This window comes from Symphalangus syndactylus, chromosome 11 (assembly GCF_028878055.3).
Source record: "Symphalangus syndactylus isolate Jambi chromosome 11, NHGRI_mSymSyn1-v2.1_pri, whole genome shotgun sequence".
In the NCBI taxonomy this organism is placed as follows: domain Eukaryota; kingdom Metazoa; phylum Chordata; class Mammalia; order Primates; family Hylobatidae; genus Symphalangus; species Symphalangus syndactylus.
This window is the reverse complement of record NC_072433.2, coordinates 82,376,224-82,398,748: the sequence shown is the minus strand read 5'-3', so window position 1 is coordinate 82,398,748 and position 22,525 is coordinate 82,376,224. Positions and strand designations below refer to the sequence as shown.

General features: G+C 36.4%; 1 protein-coding gene across 21 annotated transcripts in view; it reads left to right on the top strand.

The window, feature by feature from the left end:
- The window catches only part of MCTP1 (multiple C2 and transmembrane domain containing 1), a 598,469-nt gene that overhangs the window by 211,980 nt on the left and 363,964 nt on the right, over nt 1–22,525 (top strand). For 5 of the 21 annotated variants that reach the window (XM_063612307.1, XM_063612308.1, XM_063612309.1 and 2 more), the window contains exon 1: nt 15,308–15,527. The exons of 5 other annotated variants lie outside the window; for them this stretch is intronic. In XM_063612307.1, coding sequence (XP_063468377.1) covers nt 15,471–15,527 — 57 coding nt within the window. In that variant the 5' untranslated portion in view covers nt 15,308–15,470. Of the gene's footprint in view, nt 1–15,085; nt 15,528–22,525 lie in introns of those variants that run through there. 11 more of the 21 variants (XM_063612299.1, XM_063612303.1, XM_063612302.1 and 8 more) reach the window with 7 other exon arrangements.

The window sequence follows — 22,525 nt, the reverse complement described above, 5'->3', positions numbered from 1 at the left end:
ATAGAATACCATATCTCTGTGTTTGAACAACTATAGTGAGTAATGTATTTAAACATCATGAAAATGCAAAGACATAATGGAATCATACAAAATTGTGTAGCTGGGGCTCCCATCTAAGCTATTTAGAACAATATGATATATAATACATATTTCAGAATGATAGAATATTCATTGATGGTTTGGGAGCTATTTTGAAAATTTGACTTATTTCCTCTCTTGGCCCCATTTAATATTCATGAGAAAACTTCTCAGTTAAAATCCTGCCCATTCAGGCATAAAAGGCATTTCAGGCCTTTTATGGTAGTTTTTCTTCGTAAGGTTCAGCTCCCATTTATTTCATGTAGCTCTGTAAGATGCTAAAAGCTTTTGTGCTTTAAGAATACTGCACGAATTAGAGCTTCTTCCATTTATGGCACATCTTTTCAAACAGACCCATTTTCTCAAGCAAATTTTGAAGCGACTCTTTGCTTTCCCCTTTCTCTTGCTTTTCTCTCTTGCTTCACATGCACTCTATCCCTTCCTTTTTTTTTCACTACTTTTAAGACTCAGCCAAGTAGAAGGTAGATAGCCCACAATCACTCTTCCTTAGACACTCTAAAGAAGTCTCTCTGTCCTTACCAACTGAAGCTATATTGGTTATAAGAGGTTTATTCCTTTTGTGAATACGTCAATGTCTCAAACTGAACATGCAATTAAAAACTCTGTTTTGTCTGCCTGAGGACAAAATGGTTTTTAGTTTTGTGCACCAAATATAATGGGGTCATTAATATCCTCTTAAGGAAGCTGTTGAAATGCCTTTTATCCACTACCATCAAAAATTTCTCTCAAGAAGTCAATCTTCACAATGGATATATTGAGTACTCTTATGTAGCACAGATGGAATTGGTGTGTGCTTTGCAAATATTGTTTGGCTGAATTTGGCACTTTTGAATGAGTCTATGCCTACAAAATCAGTTATGTGATTAGTATCACATTTTTTCATTGTCATTGCATTGGCTTAGTTCTAACTCTGAGTCTCCATTCGGAGTGTGGAACTCCCATCTCCCTAATAATAACGTGCCAGCCATCTCCTTGGAGGTCTTGTTACCCCTCAGGGCCAGGAAACCACTGGCCTTTTTTCACTGCCTTCTGGGCCTCCGCTCATTTCAAATACACGGTCACCCCCTACTCCTTTACCCTATGTATCAATTCATTTCTTTGATGGGTTTAGATGTAGCAAAGGTCAAATTGAGTCATTTACTTCAGGCTGCTTCAGGCATTCACTTTGCCCAAATTCAACATAAGGTACAAAGAGCAGGGACTACTATTCAATTTTTAATCAGTTATCTTGACACAAATATAAGTGACTGAAAGAATCAGTGTAGCCTGGAACCAGGGTTCCTGAAATCAACTTAAAAAGGAAAAGACCAGGACATCTTCTTTTCGTAAATGTAGCACCATAAACTTGAGCGTGGTTTGGATGCAGTTATTTTTGTAATCCCCTGCGTTCTCACTGCTCTACAAATAAAACAACCCCTATTGACTTCTGACCCTGCTGCTCTGTTCTTTACCCTGTGATCTCTTCCTTCCAACTTGGTTGTTGTTCACTTCTTTGCTATTGCATTGCATTGAAGATGTTCATTAAAGCAAACCACAAAAAATGCCCTCTGTTTACTAAGCACCTTAAACTCCTTGGAGGAAATAGGTGTTATAAAAATCTAACATAACAAATAAAAGAAAAAATAGCTTGCCTTGGGCAGAAGTAATCACTAGGAAGCAAAACAAAAAATGTGCAAATACCATGAATTTATTATAGGAGGCATTTAGGAGTGTTTGTGTACTACAGAAAGAATAAAGGATTATTCAGAAAAAAAATCTGGTATATTGTATTAACAGAAAATCTTGAAATTCTCAGAAATTATAATAGCTAATAGTATATTCAGGATAAATGAGAATTGCTTGTTATTTTATGCTTTCATAAAAACAGAACTATGTTTTTATTTATAGTTTGGTATTTATCAAAATCAGATTATTAAAGTTTAGGCAAGACAGTATGTTATCTGCTTATGAAGAAATGTGTGGTGAATTTCACACCATATTTCCTTAGTCAAAGGTGTTTTCTTCAAGGACATCTCTCAATTTGTAAGTGAAAATCCTTTTAACATTTGAAAATGAATGAGTTATTTAAACACTTTTTCTCTTAGATTCCTAAAGGGAAAAAAGCAGTATTGTTAATCTGGTTATTCATTTTCACAGAATTTACATCTTATGAGTCAAGATTCCATTATAGATCCTATTACAGTTCCAGGAACAAAATATTTAGCAGTTGATTTATTCAATAAATTTTTAATACTACTAAAATGTTTAGAAATCATTCATGACCTCGAGGTGCTTACAGTTTAGTGATAGAGATCCAAATGGAAAAAAAGAGAAAGATCTTGGACATGACTTGATCAATTTTATCTTCTAAAACATTCAGAGGGAATGAGGAGAAATAGAAGACAGTAGGAAAGGAAAGCATTAAAAAGGTACTCCAGTTATCTATTGCTGCTTAACATATTATCCAAAGCTTAGTGGCTTAAGTCACATCAGTCATTTATTTTGTTCCTCAGTCTTCAGGTCAGGCGGGGCTTGGCAAGGGCAGCTAATCTCTGCTCCGCACAGCATCACTCAAATGGAGGCTTGAGGATCCATGCTCATGATTTGTTCAAACGCCTGAAAAGTGGTGCTGGCCATTGGCCTGGAGCTCAGCTGGGCTGTAGCCTGGGGGCCTAGATTTTTCTCCACGTGGACCTCTCCATGAGCTTGCTTGGGTTTCCTTGTGGTATGGCAGCTGGATTCTAAGTGCAAGCCCTCAAGGGAATGAGAGAAATGCTGTGCCAGCTTTTGTGACCTAGTCTCAGAAATCTCACTTTTGCTATAGTCACAATCCTGTCTAGATTCAGAGGGAAGGCACTTAGTCCTCACCTGTTGATGGGAGGAATGTCACACTGTGAGAAGAGCATCTGGAACAAAAGAGATTTTGAGGACCCCCTTTCTTTGGAAAAATGCAATCTTTTGTGAATTACCATGCAGCTAAACTCAAATTCTTCTCACATGAAAAATATATTTATCCTCTCCCCCAAGACCCTCATATCTAAACATCTGCTTGAAACATAGTATCATCTAAGGTCCAAATGAAGTGTAGACTCCTCAAATGCAGTAATTTGGGTACAACTCCTTAATCTGAGGAACAGTGAAGTAAAGAAACAAGTTATCTGCCCCTCCCCCGACATACCTAATTTTCAGTGGCACAACAGGCAAAGGTAAACTGCTGTAGACCCACTCACTTAAAAGGGGGAAAACAGGAGGCACACAGCAATCACTGGCCCTTAGCAGTCATGAAATGCACGAAGTTCATGTTGCCAGTTTCTTCATTAAGGTGTAATCCTACTGCTGGGAATTGTCGTTTTTCAGCTCTTGGTTCCACTCTCAGTGTTTGGCTCTTTGAGTTAGCCTTTATCTTCCATTAAAAAACAACAACAATAACCAAAAAAAGACCTTTGCAACTAAATAGCCTAATCAGACTTTTTTTACTGCCCATAGAATGCTGCGTGTCCAAAGCGCACTTTTAATTTTGTAGTGTTCCCGTCTATTTTACTCCAAATTGGTGTTTCTTCTAGAAAAACAATTATCTCAAATAGTTTGTGGATTTTCTATGAATCCAAACCACAGATATTCTCAAGGTAAATGCTTCTTTACTTTCAGCTCCCTATGAGGTGTCTTAAGATAACATCCTTAAGATACCTGGAAGACCAGTTTTATGGAGAGAATTTGTGAAGCATACTCCTAAGATTCTTAGAGGTCCATTGTCTACCTAAAGAAGTTTGAGGAGCCACTGCCTTAGATTTTTCTGAAACTTTAGTAAAGGATATTATTTCAACCTGGATTGTTCTTTGGCCTAAAGCCTTTCTTTTTATTTATTATTTTTGAAAATGGTATATTCACAGTGTCCTTTCTTTCACCTTTTCTTTTTCTTTCTTTTTTTCTTTTTACTTTCATTATTAATTTTAATTGACTCATAATAATTGTATCTGTTTATGGGGTACAGTGTGATATTTTGATACATCTATACAATGTGTAATGATCAAATCAGGGCAACTAACATATCCATCACCTCAAACATTGATCATTTCTTTGTTTTGAGAACATTCAAAATCCATGATTCTAGCTATTTGCAAATATACAATGAATTGTTGCTAATTTTAGTCACCCTGTAGTACTACAGAGTGCTAGAACGTATTCCTCCTATCTAGCTGGACTTTGGTATCTGTTAACCTCTGGCTATATCCCCAAGTGTTTTCTTAAGTTGGGAATTACTTGCTGTTCAGAGAGGCTGAGAATAAGAAACATTTTCTTTTAGTTGTTGTTGTTTTTTTAACCCAGCAAGTTCTAACTTATTTATATTTAACAGTTTTTTCTTTAGCTCATCTCTTTCCTCTTGCATTTTATTATAGGCAGCTAAACAAAACAAAATAAAACAACATCAGAAAAACCCACAAAACTACACGAATGTCTCCTTAGCTAGATCATCAAATTCATTAGTTCTAATTTCCACATTATCAGAAATGATAGTTTTGTGAAATGTTCTGCTTCTACATAATAAGAGACCCCTTTCTTTAACTTCCAGCAACATTTTTCTCACTTCCCTTTGAGCCTTTGCTGACAGCTTCCTTGAAGCCTTTAACTAACTTCTACCAACTTCTTCTTGTAAGACTTTCCTTGTGGGCCTTTCAACCTCCACTTACTGCCTGTCTCAGTCTTAATGACATATGTTTTAGGTTTCTGTTATGGTAAACCCCACTTTTGTACTGGCTACTATTGCTATGTAACAAATTAGCTGAAACCTAGCAGCTTAAAACTACCATTTTATTTTATTCAAAATCTTGTGAGTCAGGAATGTGTGAAAGGTTTTCCTGGAAGATTCTGGTCAATGTCCTTCATGTTGTTGCAGTCAGATAGATGCTAGAGTTGAAACAGTTGTGGGACAAACTGTGAAAGCTCAGGACTGTCCAGACTCCTCCCTCTCTTCTTGTGGTCTCAGGGCTAGTTGAGCTTCCTCACAGCAAGGCAGCCCCCAGATAGTCAGGGCATCTAAAGGCTTTAAGAGAGACTGTTCCACTGAGCAAGGGGGTAGCTGCACATCATTTTATGTTCTAGCCTCAGAAGTCACATGGCATCACCTCTGTCATACTTTATTGGTCAAAACAGTCACAAAAGCCATCTGAGTTTCAAGGGGAGAGAAGACATAGACTCCACCTCTTGAGGAAAGGAATGTCATAAAATTTCAAATATGTTTCAGAAATTGCCACAAAGGGTAATTGCAGTAGTTCTGCAAGGAATTATGAGTAGAGAAGTATTATAAAGGATGGAAAGTCATGCCCGGGAATGAGAGGTGGACAGGGCATTGAAGGGGACGGCCTTGGGGAACAATTGGCTCTTAGCAGTAAGAGAGGGATTCTGGATGAATTTCCTGTCTCTGGTTTGGGCAGCAGCCTTCCGTAGAAATAAGGAAGGAGACACCAGGGTGAGTAGGTTTGGGGTTGGGGGGAAGGTGTGGGGTGGGATGGCAGTGTTAGTTTGCGATGCCATGAGCATCTCCAGATGGAGGTGTCTAGGAAGTAATTTGATTGATAGATTGTAAACCCCTTGTGGGCAGGGGCTGCATTTGTATTAGGTTGGTGCAAAAGTAATTGCGGTTTTTGCCATCACTTTTGCACCAACCTAATATGTCAGTCATCTTTGGTGTCCCAGTGCCTTGTGCAGAGGGCTCAATGACTTTGTTAATATGTAGAGGCAAGAGCTCAGATACGGGCTAAAGACAGAGATGTGGGAGTGTGACTAGGGATAGTGATGAGTGCCATGGACCAGGATAAGATTATTTTGTGAGACTATAAAGCAGATGTCATCCTAGATTGGGTTTTTCAGGTTGAATCTGGACAGCCAAAGCATTATGACAATATTTTTTAAACTAAGTATTTTACATGGTCTTGAAAATTAGAAAATCTGGTCCTACAATCCCATATAGCAGCGATGAGTAGAGTGGAGCAACGTCAGTACCCTTTGAATGGTCATGTGATTGCCTGTGTGCCGCACAACTCCACGTGTATCTGTGCACTGCATACCTGGTCTGCCTTGTGAAGTCGGGGACCTCTTCTCTCTAGCAAAAAAGCCAAGGACTGAGGACTGATTCCTCTGGAGCAGCAGCATTTAAGCGGCAGGAGAAGAAAACAAGATTGAGAAGGAACAGCTCACAGATATTCAAGAGTATGCATAAAATATAATTGCTAATTGATTTGCTGACAGAATTAGCACCAATATTTTTTAATTGAAATATTGGCCAAAAAGAAAGCTAACTGATTTGTATTTACAAATTTTAAAAACTATGCTTTATTTCTCACCTCAACGTTAAGTGATTCAAAATTAAACATATAATGTTGATGGTAATAACAAACACAGTAGGTAACTGGCAGAGACATAATTTATGCCTAGGTAGTCCGATTTTAAAACATACTCTCTTAACTGCCATGCAATATTGCCTCGGACATTTGCTTAACAATCTCTAAAATTGTTTCATGATGTGGAGAGGAAAGAAAGGAGCAGCAAGAAAGAATGAAAAGAGACCTGAAGATGGAACTAGATGGGGCCCTGGGCAGAGGCCTGAGTGTGGGGCTGTGTCGAGAATTCAATCAACAATGAGACCAGGAAAGTCACATCACTAGGGGACTAAGCTATATTTTGATAACCAGACTATATAAATTGTGTTGAGCAAAAATGATTGGACTGTTTATGGAGAAGAGAGGCTGAAAGAAGGGAAGTATTATAGGTATTATTTTTCATGGTGACAGCTTATGAGCTAGTTCTGCAACATGCTGTCTCTCTCAGGATGGCAGTTTCTGGAAAGAGTTCATGAACTACATTAAACTGGAGGGGAACAAAACAGCAGATTAAGGACTTAAAGAAAGAGACCCTCTGGATTCAGGTTTAAGTTAACTTTTTAGACCCTGGCTGAAAGAGTCTACACTGGATTGCTTAAGTGGTATAGGAATCACTGAAGGCCTTTCCTCACTATTTAAATAGAAAACTTTGCTTCACATTTAAAATATGAGTCAGAAGGTGTTATTTTTACCCAATCAATTCCAAAGTATTATTCTTAATAAAAGTTGGCAATTTATGGATCCAAAAGTTCCATTTTAAGTTTAACTGAAAGTTTGGTTCAAAGTAGGAGGTATGCACATCTACTTCTTTATGTTCAGTGCATTTTGATTCTGAAATTAAACTTGCTTTGTTTCCAGGAGAAAATGACTTTCAAATTAAACTCTGGAATATGTGCTTCATTTTAGATTTCTCTAAAGTATTCCAATGTTTACCTCCTAGGATTTGTAAATGCAGAAATAAAAAAGTCTCCTTTCATTTCCCCTGCAACAGTGAGGGGAAAAAAGATGGAAACTAAAATTTATCACCCTCCTCAGATGTATCGCCTAAGAATAACTATATCCAAGCCTATAGTATTTTATGGTGGTTACTTGCTCTGTAGTTCTTAAGTCCAAAAGAATTGCAGTTTTTCTAATTGGTATATAATAAAGAGGAATGATATGACATAAATGATTTCCTTGGGTTGCCATCCATCCTCCTGAAAAATTGTGCCTACAATAGCACTGAAATTATTTAAAATTGGAATCTATCAACTCTTCCTAGGGAACATTGTGTGGAGTTTCACAGGGACAGAGAATGAGTACTCTGGAGCCCAAATGATGGAGTTTGAATCCTGACTATGTCCCCTCCTGGTTGTATAATCCTGGGCAAGTTGCTTAACCTTTCTTTGCCTCAGTTTTCTTATCAGAATGGGGCAAATTATAGTGTTATTTCATAGGCTTATTATGAGGAATACATGAGTTAATGTTGGTAAAGTAGTTAGAACAGTATCTAGCAAATAGTAATGTAAAATACATGTTTGGTGTAAAAATAGTGAAATAAAGTACCATGTAAAGAAAACAAGTTGTAGTGTTTGAGGATGCAGGTTCTAATCCCAACTCCGCTACTTGTTAGCTGTGTACGTATGGTCAAATTACTTCACCTCCATAAGCATCAATCTGAAAAATAGAATAATTGCTCCAAGTAGTACCTACTTCACAGAGTTTCTGTGAAGATTAAGTGGGATGGTCTATGGCAAGCACAGAGCAGAGTGCTGCTCCATGGTGCCAATGATTACAAACGTATTTTTTAGTTGCTGTGAGTTCTCTGCCCTTTTCATTAAGGCGTATCTTCAATTCTTAACTTCATATTTCAAGGTCATTTCTGGACATCTAGAGACCCGGGTAAGGATGCTTTGAAATGAATGGCCACTGGGTTAGAGTGAGATTAAGTGAGAAGTTAGATCAATTACTTAAGATCCCAACGGGCCTTGTAGGGTGGCCTTATGTTAGGGAATTTCCCACTGTCTGTGGTCTGGCCCAAAGCCCCGTGGGCCCAGAAACCACACTTGTCAGCAGCTTCAGAGCACATCTGTCCTCCAGAACTGGACTCATATTAATGAAGCTCGTACGACTAATGTGGGAGATCAGAATGCCAATGTTGCCATTTACAATGAGAAGTGAAACAGCTGAAGATGGGCGGCTCGTCTTCCCACCCAGTGCATTTTGTTCCTGTAGGCAGACTACATGGGGAGCAAATCGCTAACCCAGCTGTCAGTTTATTAATTTATAAGGAGAGACCTAGCTGCTGAGTTGCTCCTCACCTTCCTCAAGTTTTAAGCAAGGTCTCCCTAAAGACATGCCAGACAGTATCCCGTATTTGTATCAGAAAGCAGCTTGATGAGCATGGAATCAGAAGGGCAAGCTGTTCTCAGACCCATGGGTATAATGGAATGAGAGAGGCAGAGCCACAATAGGGAGGGCCACCAGCCTCTAGCACCCTACCCCAGTGTTTCAGTGGCTACTGCCTATGCTTACTTCCAAGGCTGCTTTTTGCTTAGTTCCTGGTCTGAGACGGACTGTCCATGGGACACATCTGGCTTTTAAAAGCTTTGGTTTGTCTCATATTGTGTAGAAGCTAAAATTTAAACATCAGGAATATTCATATAACAACCCAGAGCTGTAGCCTTTCTTGAAAAACTCCAGCGATCTAGTCCTTTCCCACATCTGGAGCTGAGCAGAGACTGTCTCCTTTAAAGGAAGCTTGAGTGCTGCCTTCATTCAGTTCACTGTCGTCTCTGCCAGGTCCAAGACATTGATCAGCATTACCTACTGGTAATGTGTGTGCCTTCAGGCATTTGAGTTTGCATCCTTCTGACAATTGAAGTTGCCTTTGTCTATCTATGTGCTGACCTGCTATATATTTATTTCAAAGTTTAATTCTTAGACGGCAGTCTTATTTTCTGATTTTCAAATTTACTGTCACCCCTAAGCAGGAGAAACACATCTTGGTTTGCAAGTCCTAGAGGGTTACAGTGATATGAAGGCTGAAGTGTAAACCTCATAGCCTCAAGGAAGTGGGATACCCCTAATCTGCCTCAGGAAATGTGTGACACTGCTGGCCACGCTTCTCTATTTCTAGATCAGGAGCCCTTTCTTCCTCCTAGCTGAAGAATATTAAGCCCTCTCATTTTATGAACTTTTTGTAGAGCTACAGATATAACCTTCAGTGAGAGAAACGTCATGTGAACATCTGTATTTACAAAAGAGGTACATTTGGATGTATTGTTTGAAAATGTACTTACCATGAAGTTTCTTTAAGGAACAAGAGTTTGTTTTAACTTTGATGTTATAAATTAATAATCAGATACAGGAAGATATATGCACCATTTGTTAGGATTCCTAAGAACTATAGGCTTTTTAAATTTTCACCATCTCTAATAAATGGAGAAAATATCATTATGTGATTGGATCACTGATTGTAAAAAATGAACTTGTCTTCCAAAAAAGTATTTTTTTCTTCAAATGAATAACTTGTTCCCCCTTTAATTCTTTTCTTTTTTTTTTTTTTTTTTTTTTTTTGAGACGGAGTCTTGCTCTGTCACCCAGGCTGGAGTGCAGTGGCGCAATCTTGGCTCACTGCAAGCTCCGCCTCCCAGGTTCACGCCATTCTCCTGCCTCAGCCTCTCTGAGTAGCTGGGACTACAGGCACCCGCCACCACGCCCGGCTAATTTTTTGTATTTTTAGTAGAGACGGGGTTTCACGTGGTCTCGATCTCCTGACCTCGTGATCCGCCCGCCTCGGCCTCCCAAAGTGCTGGGATTACAAGCGTGAGCCACCGTGCCCGGCCTCCACTTTAATTCTTATTAATTTTCTAAATAAATGAGGGTTAATCTCTGAGTTATTGGTTTGGGAAAATAGATTGACTTGAGAAGATAGAAATGTCAGTTCAAGGTCTTACTATATCTCACAGGTTCATACTACCTCAAATTTGACGAGTTTATATCTTGAATAATCTTTGGGATGCAAGGTTGTAACATATTCTGTCCACAGCATCTCGTATGTATTTCTTACACTAACATTTACTCCATCTTATTACACTACTGTAAAATTAAATAATGCATCAGCATAACCTCTGGCACATGGTTACTTCTCCATTTCATCATCATCATCAGTCTGCCTCCAAGTATTTTTCTTCAATTAGTCCGTAAACGTATGTATTGATTCTATGGTCTGCTTCATGTTTGAAACCTGTAATACTGTACGGGGTACATAGCAGATACCCTGTAAGGATTAATTGAACTACTCAGAAGAAATAGAAATTTTTCTCAGTTCCCCTTTAGATATGCAATCTAACATTATTGTTGCTAATGCTTCATGAATAATGACCAAAGAACATTTAATTTTTATATTTTCGACTCAATAATTATAGGTAAATAACAGAAAAAAATAAATTTTTAAATTAAACAACAAATTAAAAAATAAACAGCAAAGGACATTATAAACAATAGTAAAATACACGGAAGAGTGATATCTATAACTCTCATAATTGACAAAGGAATAGAAAGACCTCCTAAATATTTGTCAGGAAAAGGCAAATAATGCAGTAGCAAAAAAGGCCAATAATAAGGTAAAATACTCAACTTTGGTAGTAATCAGGGTAATCCAAATTAAAACATTGAGACTTCATACCAATCAAAAACAAAAAACAAAAATATCAAGACTCTTGGTATTTCAGCATCTCAGATCATCAATACTATGGAGATTGTTTACAAGAGTTTGGTGTGACAAAAGTTCTTATACACTGTTGGTTGAATTGTAAACTAGCCTAGTTTTGTTGGGATGCATCTTGGAAATATCTAGTAAAGGTGAAGGTGTGCATATCATATGACCCCATGATTCCACTCCTAGGTATTCATCTTTAAACAAATACATGCACATGTACAAGAATTATACTAGTTTGATAATAGCAATAAATTAGAACCAACTTAAATGTCCATTAATAGGAGAATGGATACATAAATTGCAATGCTGCACAGTAGTTAAAATGAATAAACTAAGCAGAACCACATGTAAATCTTAAGAAGATAATGCTAAGCAAAAAAAAAAAAAAAGATTTAAAGGATCTATACACTATTATATTTGTATAAAGTATAAAACATGCAAATTAATATCTTGTTTATGGATATTATGTTATATAATATGTTGTATTTGTTATGGATATGTGTATATCTAATAAAAAGTATTATAAAAGATATACAGTAATGATATAAGCCAACCCAGGAGGGCGTTTACTTTTGGAGAGAGAAGAAGGGATGGGATAGGTAATGGGATAGGTAAAGCTATATGGAGGCTTCAGATGTGTCTGTTAATATAATGGTTTACTTCTTCCAGAAAACCAGAAGCGAATTTGGCATAATTTTAAATAGAGGCAAGGAGAATGGAAGGAGGGTGTCAACAGAGTAGGAGGTTTAAGTTACTAGGATCAGTGGGCTTAGAGAATAAAATAGAGCCAAACAGACATCAGTTTGTCAACACTGTATAAATTCAGACCCTCATTAGTCATACCAAAAGTCAAACAGCCCTTACTCTTGCTTCAGACTCTAAGCACCTTCAGCTGTGTCATTTTTAAAAATGGGTTGAAACTGTGGAAATCTAAGGGAATACAAAAGCAGGAGATGTGATGAGCATATCTAAGATAATGTGAAGATTTTGAAGACTAGAGCAAGCCAAAAAAGGCAACAAAAGGTTTAGATTTTGAGTTAATTAGGAAAGCAATTGTTATGCCCAATTCAGAAGCCTGAAATGTTTCAGTGAGCTGTTAATAAACAAGTTTGTTTACTCTGATCCAAGACTAAATGAATATAAAGCATATTATTATAAACACTGGACTGTTGATATATTTGCAGTTGAATAAATCCAAGCTGTATTTTATAAAGCCAATAAAATTGCTTGCAGGAGGCCAAGAGGAAAAAAAAAAAAAACACCCAAAGACCTTGGCCAGTTTTAGAAGGTACATTGGAGATTCTAATGCAGCTTCCTGTCTCTGTCTCTCTCTGCCCTTTCTTTTTCTCTTTTCTGTCTTTGGCATTCACTTTAACCAGACTGAAAAACTGGAGTATTCATAAATTGGGGCTGGTAAAGAATGGAGAGCGGGACAGAAAAGAGCACCATCATTTCCACATTGTTTTAAAAAATAATAAAGGAGAGTAGTCCACTTAGAGTGAGTACAATGTACCAAAATATGGAAATAAAAAATATTAAAATATTTTTTTAAATGTAACATGTTCTTTTCAGGTTACCTAATGAATACATTAATTCATTTTTATTTTACAAGATTTATGCAGGAGGTAATAAACTCAGCAAAACATTGATCTTTCTTTGTCCCCCATCACTTCCTTACTTCAGATCTCTTTCCCAGACCTAACCACGTGTCCACAGTTGGTGTGCAGTTTTCTGGGCCCTTTTCTGTGAATATGCATATAAAAAATGTCTATACTCATAACTGGGATAATATATTTTTCTGCAATATGTTATTTCTGCTTAACATCTTTTAAGGAGCTATGCATCTCAGTGCATCTAGATAACCTGATTCTTTAAAAGACAATAACTAGGTAGTATTCCTTAGTATGATTAACCCATTATTTATTTAACTCTTCCACTGTTTATGGCTCCTTGCATGGTTTCCTGTTTTGACTACTGTAATTCTCCAGTGAACATTCCAGTATATTCATCATTTCAGTAGAGGGCAAATGTGACTTAATGCATAACAGTGTCTGGTAATTACAGTAGTATTATCAGGAATCTGCCTTTCACGTATTTGGCTTTGTTTTTCTCTTCATCAGCCTCATTTTTAGACAACCTCTTTTAGACAATTTTTAGACAACCACTTTTAGACAATGTGGTAGCAGATACAACAACCAGCAGCTCTACTCTTAACATTCTACAAACTTAACCTCTTTCTCAATGTTAGCAAAAGTGAAGAGGTTGGCGTGCTTATTAGACCAGCATGGGTCATGTGCCCGTCCTTGACCCCTGCGTTGTAGCTCCGTGCATAGTATGCATTGATTTTGTGTTTTTGTAAATAGCAGATAAATAGACATCCTAATGGTGTCCAAACTTACATCACTGGGATTAAAGTGTTCTAAGTATTTGCTAGAGTAATGAAACAAGGATGTTGTTTCATAGCATTGCATATGAGAATGAAACATGTTATACATGGAAGATCATTAATATTCTAAAAAGGGGACAATTTCTCAATTCAAGAAAGTGTTGCCCAGTGTATTTGCTGGAAATTCAATGATATGAGAAACACATTTCTTAATTTTATATTATTTGCCAAACCACAGCAAAAAAATCCATATTTTATTCATTTATTAAATAATTTTTTGATTAAATTCTGCTATGTATTGATGACCATGCCAATAGCCTGTTGAAACAAAATTCCTGCCCTCGGGTTTCTTACATTCTTGTTAGAGACCACAGACTATAAATAGGTAAACAAATGAATAAAGAAGAATATTTCAAACTGTGATGTACTATAAAGGAAATAAAAAAGATCATCCGATAGAAAGTAATTAGAGAAGGTTACTTCAGAGAAGGTAGTCAGGGAAGACCTTCCTAAATGTTCTGAAAAGAGAATATTTGAACCACCACCTGAAGATTGAAAATGAACCTTGAACCCTAGGCATATGCTATTCAATATGGTAGCCACTAGCCATGTGTGGCTATTGAACACTTGCATATAGCTAGCTCAAGTGGAAATGTAACACAAGTGCAAAACATACACTGGATTTCCAACACTAGTACAAAAATGATAAAATAATTTTATAATGATTACATATTGAAATGATGATGTTTTAGACATACTAGGGTAACCATTACTAAAATTAATGTTTCTTTACTTTTTTAATGTGACTACTAAAATATTTTAAATTACATATATGCTTCACCTTATGTGTCTATTCAACAGCCCTGTTCTAGTTAGTTTCAGCCTACTTACTGTTATTAACATGGGCTTTTTCAGCTTTTTTTCCTTGATGAGGCTGATGGCAAGTGAATTTATGTAGTAGACTTTTCTCCAAGCATCTATGTCTATAATATTTATTGACCGAGGTATCTAAATATAGTAATTCAATATTTGATCAAGCTTAATACAGCTCAGGGTTAAGGAATAACATGTGGTGGAGAAAGCATGTAAAATTGCCACATTTACTAGAGGAGTTGTATCATTTAGTCATGTTCCTTTAGAAGGGCTCACAAAACAGATAAAAGGGGACTCTGAGTTGGTGAGGTAGGCAGAGCTAGAAACACAAGGTAATGACAGCGTAGGAAAGGATTTCTGTGGGAAACAGCAACAGCAAAGCACGAAGATCTATTTCCATTCTCTACTTAGTGAAGGAGATTCTATTGTGTTATAAAGCATGCCACTTCTTGCATGTTAAAATAGAATTTTTTTCTACACATTGTTTTTATACCGATGGGAATGTTAGTGACTTTAGTGTTCCTTTTTTTTTTTTTTAGATGTCTTTCTGGGAGATGTTGGCAAGTTCTCACACCCTTAATAACATTAAATTAATTCACTGCAGAGAACAAGCAGAATAGTTTTCTTTGTGCAGTGTTGTTATTCTCATTTCCTGTTGTGGCTTTTGCCATGAGGAAGAGGCTGACTACTAACACTGCATGTTTGATTTAGCAGGTGAAGTTTTTAGTATTTAATGTGAGTATTTTAGGACCCCAGATATGATGTTTGTTATGTAATCTGTACTAACAGTTTTGCGATGGGAAACTCTTCCCTTACTGGTTTGAGAGTTGAGTCATATCCTGTGAATCTAAAGCTACGTTATTTAAACATCACGGGTTCTTATTACTTTCATTCCAAGTAGCTGCTGTGCAGAGCAGCAAGTGCTCCGTGCAGGGCTGTTGCTAGCACTTGGAGGTGAACAGCCTCTTTTGCTGGTATTCAGTGAAGAAAGGCAAGTCTAAATATGCAGTTCTCTCACTGGAGTGAAAGATGTTTTGTTCATTTCTAATCAACTATGCTAGACAGCTGCAAGCTGAAAAGTGCCTGCAATTTGCCATTTATTTGTAATAAGGTAAGTAACGTATTTTGGTTTACTCACTGGATTGTGGTAGCCTTAAATTAATGTGGCAGTTTAGGTATATGATTGTACCTTAGAAAAATGCCTTCTCACGGGGTATTGAAGGTTGCATTTGAGATTCTAATACAGGTAATTTTTAACTTACAGTATAATCTACTTGTGAGATACGTAGTGTAATACATTGATATTCCTTTTATGATCACTTTTAGTGAAAAATATAGTGCCTGAGAAATGGAAACATTGTGGTAGCTTTATATTGTTTTTTTTTTGAAGGATTTAGTAGTTACCAGGTTCTTAGATTCTTGTATTTCTTTTGCTACCCCTATGATCTCAGTTAAAGGTGAAACATGTATCAGATTTATATGATTATCTTTGAATAATTATAGCTCAATAATTATATTTTTCTATTGAAATAAAAAGTGGTCTTAGTAATTATTAGAAAGTTTAAAATGGAAAATTAGTGAAAGCCTGTGGACCTTTCATATTTGGCTTTCTATTTAAGTGAAAGACTAGCATACTTAGAAACTTCTGATTATTCTGTTTTAAAATTGTATGAGCTTGTTTATCGCTGCCTACTTTCTCACTTGCTGTTGGAGGCAGTCATACAAATTGTGTGGCTAGAGAAATCTGTGGATAGAGAATGAATGAGAGGTTTATTTTTCAAATTCTTTAAGCTTGCTTAAAGCTAATTCAAAGGTTGGGGTGACACAGGAATGTTGTCTTAGCTTCATATTGGTTGAAGAAATAACATCAAATCAGTGTTTAAAGTGGTATTTGGTATCCACAGAACTTCGCATACTCATATTTAAGGCCTTTAAATTCCTTTCAGCTAGAAAAGGTTAATTTGATTTCGAGAGTTATAACTGAATTAGTAAGATATTAATGACTTGAGGTTTTCAAAAATGTGTCTGCTAATGGTTGGCATTATGAATACTTTCGTACTTCTTAATTGACTTACTATCATGCTTGGAGATTGTTTCATTATTTCAACTTCCAAACATATTTGAAGGCAGTATTTCAAATTGCAGAATACTGTATTCCAAATTGGAGAATAGTGCTTCCTTTGCAGGTTTTTTGGTCTAGTTTGATGGAGCATGGATTTGTGGAATGATTATCAAAATGTAACATCTGACTTTTGCAATTTCTTAGCTATTGCCACAGCACAAATGTCCAAATCCTTACTCTGGGAAGTGAGCCATAAAAATGCACATGCCTAAAGGACAGGGGTAGATTTTGTATCTTTCGAAATTGGAGGTAGTATGGTAGATTGTTCTGATACACTGTATTTGTTGAAAGTGGTTAGCAAAAAGAGATTCCTCCAAAGCTTATCTTTGAAAAAGAGAAAAGAAAAATGTAAGCAACCAATGAACTTCAAACCCTTTCTGTTAGAATTGATCTGCTATTTTATATTTATGTAACTGTACTCTTTTTCAGGCTATGAGAATAGAAAAAGATGACTTTTCACAATTAGAGAAGTTAATGACTTATGTCCTACTATACCAGTGAACATGATAGATTTGAAAACAAAACTTTGCTTTGAAACCTCTTAACTCTTAAGATTTAGAAGACAATTAGTTAAAAGTTTTCTTGTGCTGGTGATATTAATAAAAGTTATTCCTTATAAAAATTCAAAACATGATCACCATTTATTTTAATAAAAAATAGAACTCTTATGAAAAGTGTATGCTATCTTCATATCCTGTGCTGTAATGTATAGTTTCAAGAGATAAGTGGAATCTATCATCATGCTATCTTATAAATAAATCCTAGCTCTGCTTTGTAATAAAGTTCATGTTTGCTTTGATTCCAAGAACTCTACAAATCTGCTATATGACCATTAGGAGATGAAGGTAAACAGATGGAATTAATAGGCATGTATCTTTTAAAATTTTTGCTAAATATAAATGCAGTGAGATAGCATGTGGTCTACGTGACAAAACCCTGGGCTATAGGAGTGCAGTGGGAAGAATGAACACTTCTTCTGTAATACCAGAGAAAACCTCTAGTTTTGGAGGTGACAATGAAGCCCTTGTCTTCTTTTGATTTTGTTTCTCTATCTACAGAGTTTGGAAACACTGTAATGCTAGATGACAGTCCCATACTTCCCATAGGTGCTTAGTATATATTAGTGATCCTGTGAACATTAAGGTAGATGAAGCATTTTGAACTCACCAGGACAGTCTGTTGTTACAAGTGCTGAGATTTGTAATGCATATCCCCCTGAGATAAACCCAAGTGGGAAAGCTATGGAGATGGTTTGTTGGGCTTTAATTCCATCTTAATTTAGTTGAGATACTCAAATTAGTCATTTAGTTTCCCTTTGCTTGAGTCATTTCACTAGTGGGATAGGATTAGTAGTATTTATTCACGGCAATTTACAGCATACTGAAATATAACAAATCAAGTTCCAAATCTCACTCTACAGGGATTTCTCTCCAAGATGAAAATAATAATAATGCCTAGCATTTAAGTCAGACTGTATAATAACTATTTATGAACTATCTGTTTTCCTTACAGCAACTTTATGAGGTATGGGTTCTATTATTATTATTATTATTATTATTATTATTATTATTCCCTTTTTATGATGGAGACACTGAAGTACAAGGAAATTAAATGACTTATTCCTGACATCACACAATTAGTAGTAGAGTGACCAGAATTGAACCTAGGTAGTCAGGCTGCAGAGCCAAGATACTTAACTACATTCTATGCCACCTTGTGTTAGAATCCCTTGGTCTTAGTAATTTGAGATGACTGCTATAAAGTACTACAGAGAGGAAAATACATCCTTTTAATGTTACTACATTTAATCATTTTAATGACTGCAACATTCTTATTCTTAGTGAAACCCAGGCCTTTATGAGCCAGAAATATACTGAAGCTGTTTGTGAATTTACATAAGATGGGGGCTTTTATTAACGCAAAATGTGTCTGGAATGAGCATACATAACTGAGAGCTCTCCTAGGTGATCATAGTCTTTGGTGATACAAAAAGATTTCCCTTTTTTGTTGTTGTTTTTGATGTGCAGGTGGGGCAGAAACAGTTTTCAGTCTATATTTAGTTATTTGATACAGTCCCAGGAAAGCTTTAGAGAATTTTGTGTTTTGATAGATTAATGTCATGTCTGCCTTTTTTCTGTTTATTCCCTAAACATTTCCTGGTGAAAGTCATTATTTGGGAAGGAGCACATTGAACGAATTGTAGAATGGAGAAGTTTAGGTCTGTTATACAACTAGGTCCATTTTGATTTGCTTTCCCCAGAGACTCCACAAATTGTCTTTGAAATTCTTGGGTAACTTTCAAACCTTCATGTTTCCTCGGGTCTTGCAAACAAGATGGAGGGATGGATGTATGCATGGATGAATGGATGGATGGATGGATGGATGGATGATAGGGATAAATGAAGGTGTTCTCATGTCTGTTCTGAGCCATGACTCATGTACCTGACACTGGATTGGGACCAGACTAGAGAATGTGGGCCCAGAGGAATGATGTATGAGATGTGAAAGAGTTTTCCTAAGTTCATCTCATATTTTGTTGTCTGATAGTTTTCAATGTGGAATGAATATAGCTATAAGCCATTTCTTGCCACAAGCCTTTCATCCTATTTCGTATTAGTTTTTAAAATTATATATAATGAACTGGCCAGGCACAGTGGCTCACGCCTGTAATCCCAGCACTTTGGGAGGCCGAGGTGGGCGGATCGCGAGGTCAGGAGATTGAGACCATCTTGGCTAACACAGTGAAACCCCATCTCTACTAAAAATACAAACAATTAGCTGGGTGTGGTGGCGGGCGCCTGTAGTCCCAGCTACTCAGGAGGCTGAGGCAGGAGAATGGCGTGAACCCAGGAGGTGGAACTTGCAGTGAGCCGAGATTGCGCCACTGCACTCTAGCCTGGGCGACAGAGCGAGACTCTGTCTCAAAAAAAAAAAAAAAAAAAAAAAAAGTATATATAATGAACCATAATTGCTTTACTTCCTTGATTCAAAAGCTAAATGTGTGCAGATATATACATATATATTTCTACACATTATTCATATGCAGAGAAAAAAAGAGACAGAGGTGGGATAAAATTAAAAGGTCAAAATAAATTTGAACACCTAAGTTAATGAGAATTGTTAAACTTTGACTATTTTATAGTTAATTTATTATGAATAAAATAACCAAGATGCAGAAGAAACAATTATGGCAGAATATCAAAAAAGAAAGGTATTTTTAAGATCATTTTTAAATGCTTGTTTACAAAAGTATATGGCATCTCTTTTCATTTTGGAATGGGAGCTTTCTTCCCCACAATATTTCATTAGAGAACTCAAACTAAGAAGTCTGGGAATCAAAATTTATTTGGCACAATTAGTCAATTGTGAGTGATCATTTCCAAAATAAGGAAGGTGACTAAAGGCTTGAGTTAGGAAATTCTGCAAGTTTCAGAGATGGTATTAAGATGTTATTGTTTCAAGTTTACCAGGCGGGGAGGGAATACAGAAAATATTTTCCTGTAAAAATACTTGATCAAACACAACTAAATAGGGTCAAAAGTTTTAAACAATGGAAACAACTCTACTGGGAAAATTACACATTTGGCGTTGACCCAAAGGAGTCATTAAAAACAAAAAGAAAAAAGAAAAAAAACAATTATCGTGTAGATTTTTCCCCCATCTCTAAACAAAATAGCATATTTTCACGGTTTGAGGACATTCTATTCCTTTATGTACAGATGCCTTATGTTATTTGAAATACATTTGATTCCTGTGGCTCACTGTTTTCTGGTGGTGATTTCCCTCACTTAGAAATAGCATGTTCTAAGTCAGCAATCAGTGGACAGCATTACCCTGGCCCACTGGAAACCTGAACTCCACGTAACTGCAGTCTGAGACTCAGTTTCAACATTCGTCAATGAAGGACCCGTTCTCTAACCCCTCTCGTATTTCCCAACAGTCTATGAACTATTTTAAGATAGGGATTCCTTTTTTTTTTTTTTCCCTTTTTCAGCTTAATGGTTCCTGTGAATCTTGAAATCAATTCTGAAACAATTACTTCTAAGTTCAATCCACCTGGAAAATTTTCACTAAGCTCATGCCTGGAGTTTAAAAAATGCTATGCTTAACGTAAAAGAATGAATGTTCGTGGCAAATGTGTACAGTAGTCATTGCCCCTTTATCTGCAGTTTTGCTTTTCAAGGTTTCAGTTACCCATGGTACTGTATGATATTTTGAGAGACAGAGAGAGAGGCCACATTCATATAACCTTTATCATAATATATCATTATAATTTTCTATTTTATTATTGTTACTGTTATCTCTTACTGTGCCTAATTGATAAGTTAAACTTTATCATAGGTATATATGTATAGAAAAAAATAGCATATATAGGGTTCAGTACAATCCACTGTTTCAGGCATCCACTGGGGGTGTTCTAATATATTTCCTGAGGACAAGGGGACCACTGTACTTTAAATGTGTAAATAGCTGCAAAGAATCATTAATACACCACACAGAAGAAGTCTCTGTAGCCTTATTACTGGTTTTAAATTATTGAAAAATCACACAGTATATGAACATTCAAGAGTTTTTGAAAGCTATATAAGAATTCCACAAGTATCCAGATTACCACTAGGAAACCACTGATAATGGGAATAGTCACTTTTGAGAGAAAGTGTTAAGAAAGTTATTGTTTCAAGTTTTCTAAGGGGAAGAAACGAAGATAAAACTTTTACGTAAAATTATCTGATCAAATATAACTAAATAAGGTAAAAATATACCCAAGTTTTAGACCACATGGCAGGAGCTTTAAAACAAAGGGCAGCGTCTCCATTTGGGTGTTTTTTTATATATCATGCATTAATTTTTTTTCAGAATAAGGACTGAAAACTATATTTGCCGCATTAAAATATTCTTCCCATTATATTCTGACCTCTTTCTTCCTCATTGTGTCTATTATTTTTGCAAGTTTTCATGAGAGATTATTTTTACATTTTACAATTTTAATTGAAGTTTTATAAACCAAAATTAAGGAGAAGGTTAACTAAAAACCAAACATCGCTTTGATTTTAAAAGTTCAGTTCAACGAGTCAAAGCAGTTCAAAGTGTTGTACCAGCTGTAAAATGTCCATGATCTCTTTCTTTACCTGAATAGTGTATAATTCATATTTACAAAATATTGGCAGTACAAGGTGCCTTAGAGATCAACGAGCTCAACCCTCTCATTTTGCAAATAAAAAATATTCTGCCATAGGCAAATTAAATGACTTGTCCAAAATTATACAGCCAGCTCCCGACAGAGCCAAGCTGGGCGTGGGGTTGCTGTCATGTACCTCTGCAATCTTTTTATAACATCAGTCAACATGATCACCCCTATCTGAATTTAGTATTTAAATTCTGCATTCATTTTTCCTGCTTATTAAAATGTTAATTGTGCACAGCATAAATCAATTTAAGCTTGACCTAATTTCCTTTTGGCCACGAAACATTTTTTTGAGCCATATTTTTTGGAAGGACATATTTTATGCCCTAGGTAGAACCATAGATTCTACCTAGAAGCTTTTCCTCATACCTGAAAGTCTGCCTTCATTTTTACTCACTTGGCACTGCACATATACTTGTAATCACACAGATAGGTCCACATTTAACCACTTGTGCACATCTAAGATTGGTTATAGTTCACCTGCTCCAACTTTCCAGATCCTAAAAATAAATGCGTGTTCAAACTTCATAAATACAAATTATTGTATTAGCAAAAATGTATACGCCTATCCAAATCATTTAGCAAAATAAATGACAATTGATTACTAAACGATACTCTATAACTATTAATTATGCCTTTGTCATCAAAGTAGTAATGCCCTAGCAGTTGCCAGCCCTCTCTCTTGGTGGCCCCTCCAGAAGTTGGGTGGCCACACCCAAGCAGCAGCACTTCAAAGTGCTCAGTCCTCTACACCTTCAAGTGGATGGTGCTAAGGGGCTTGGCCTTCACCTTACAGGATAGT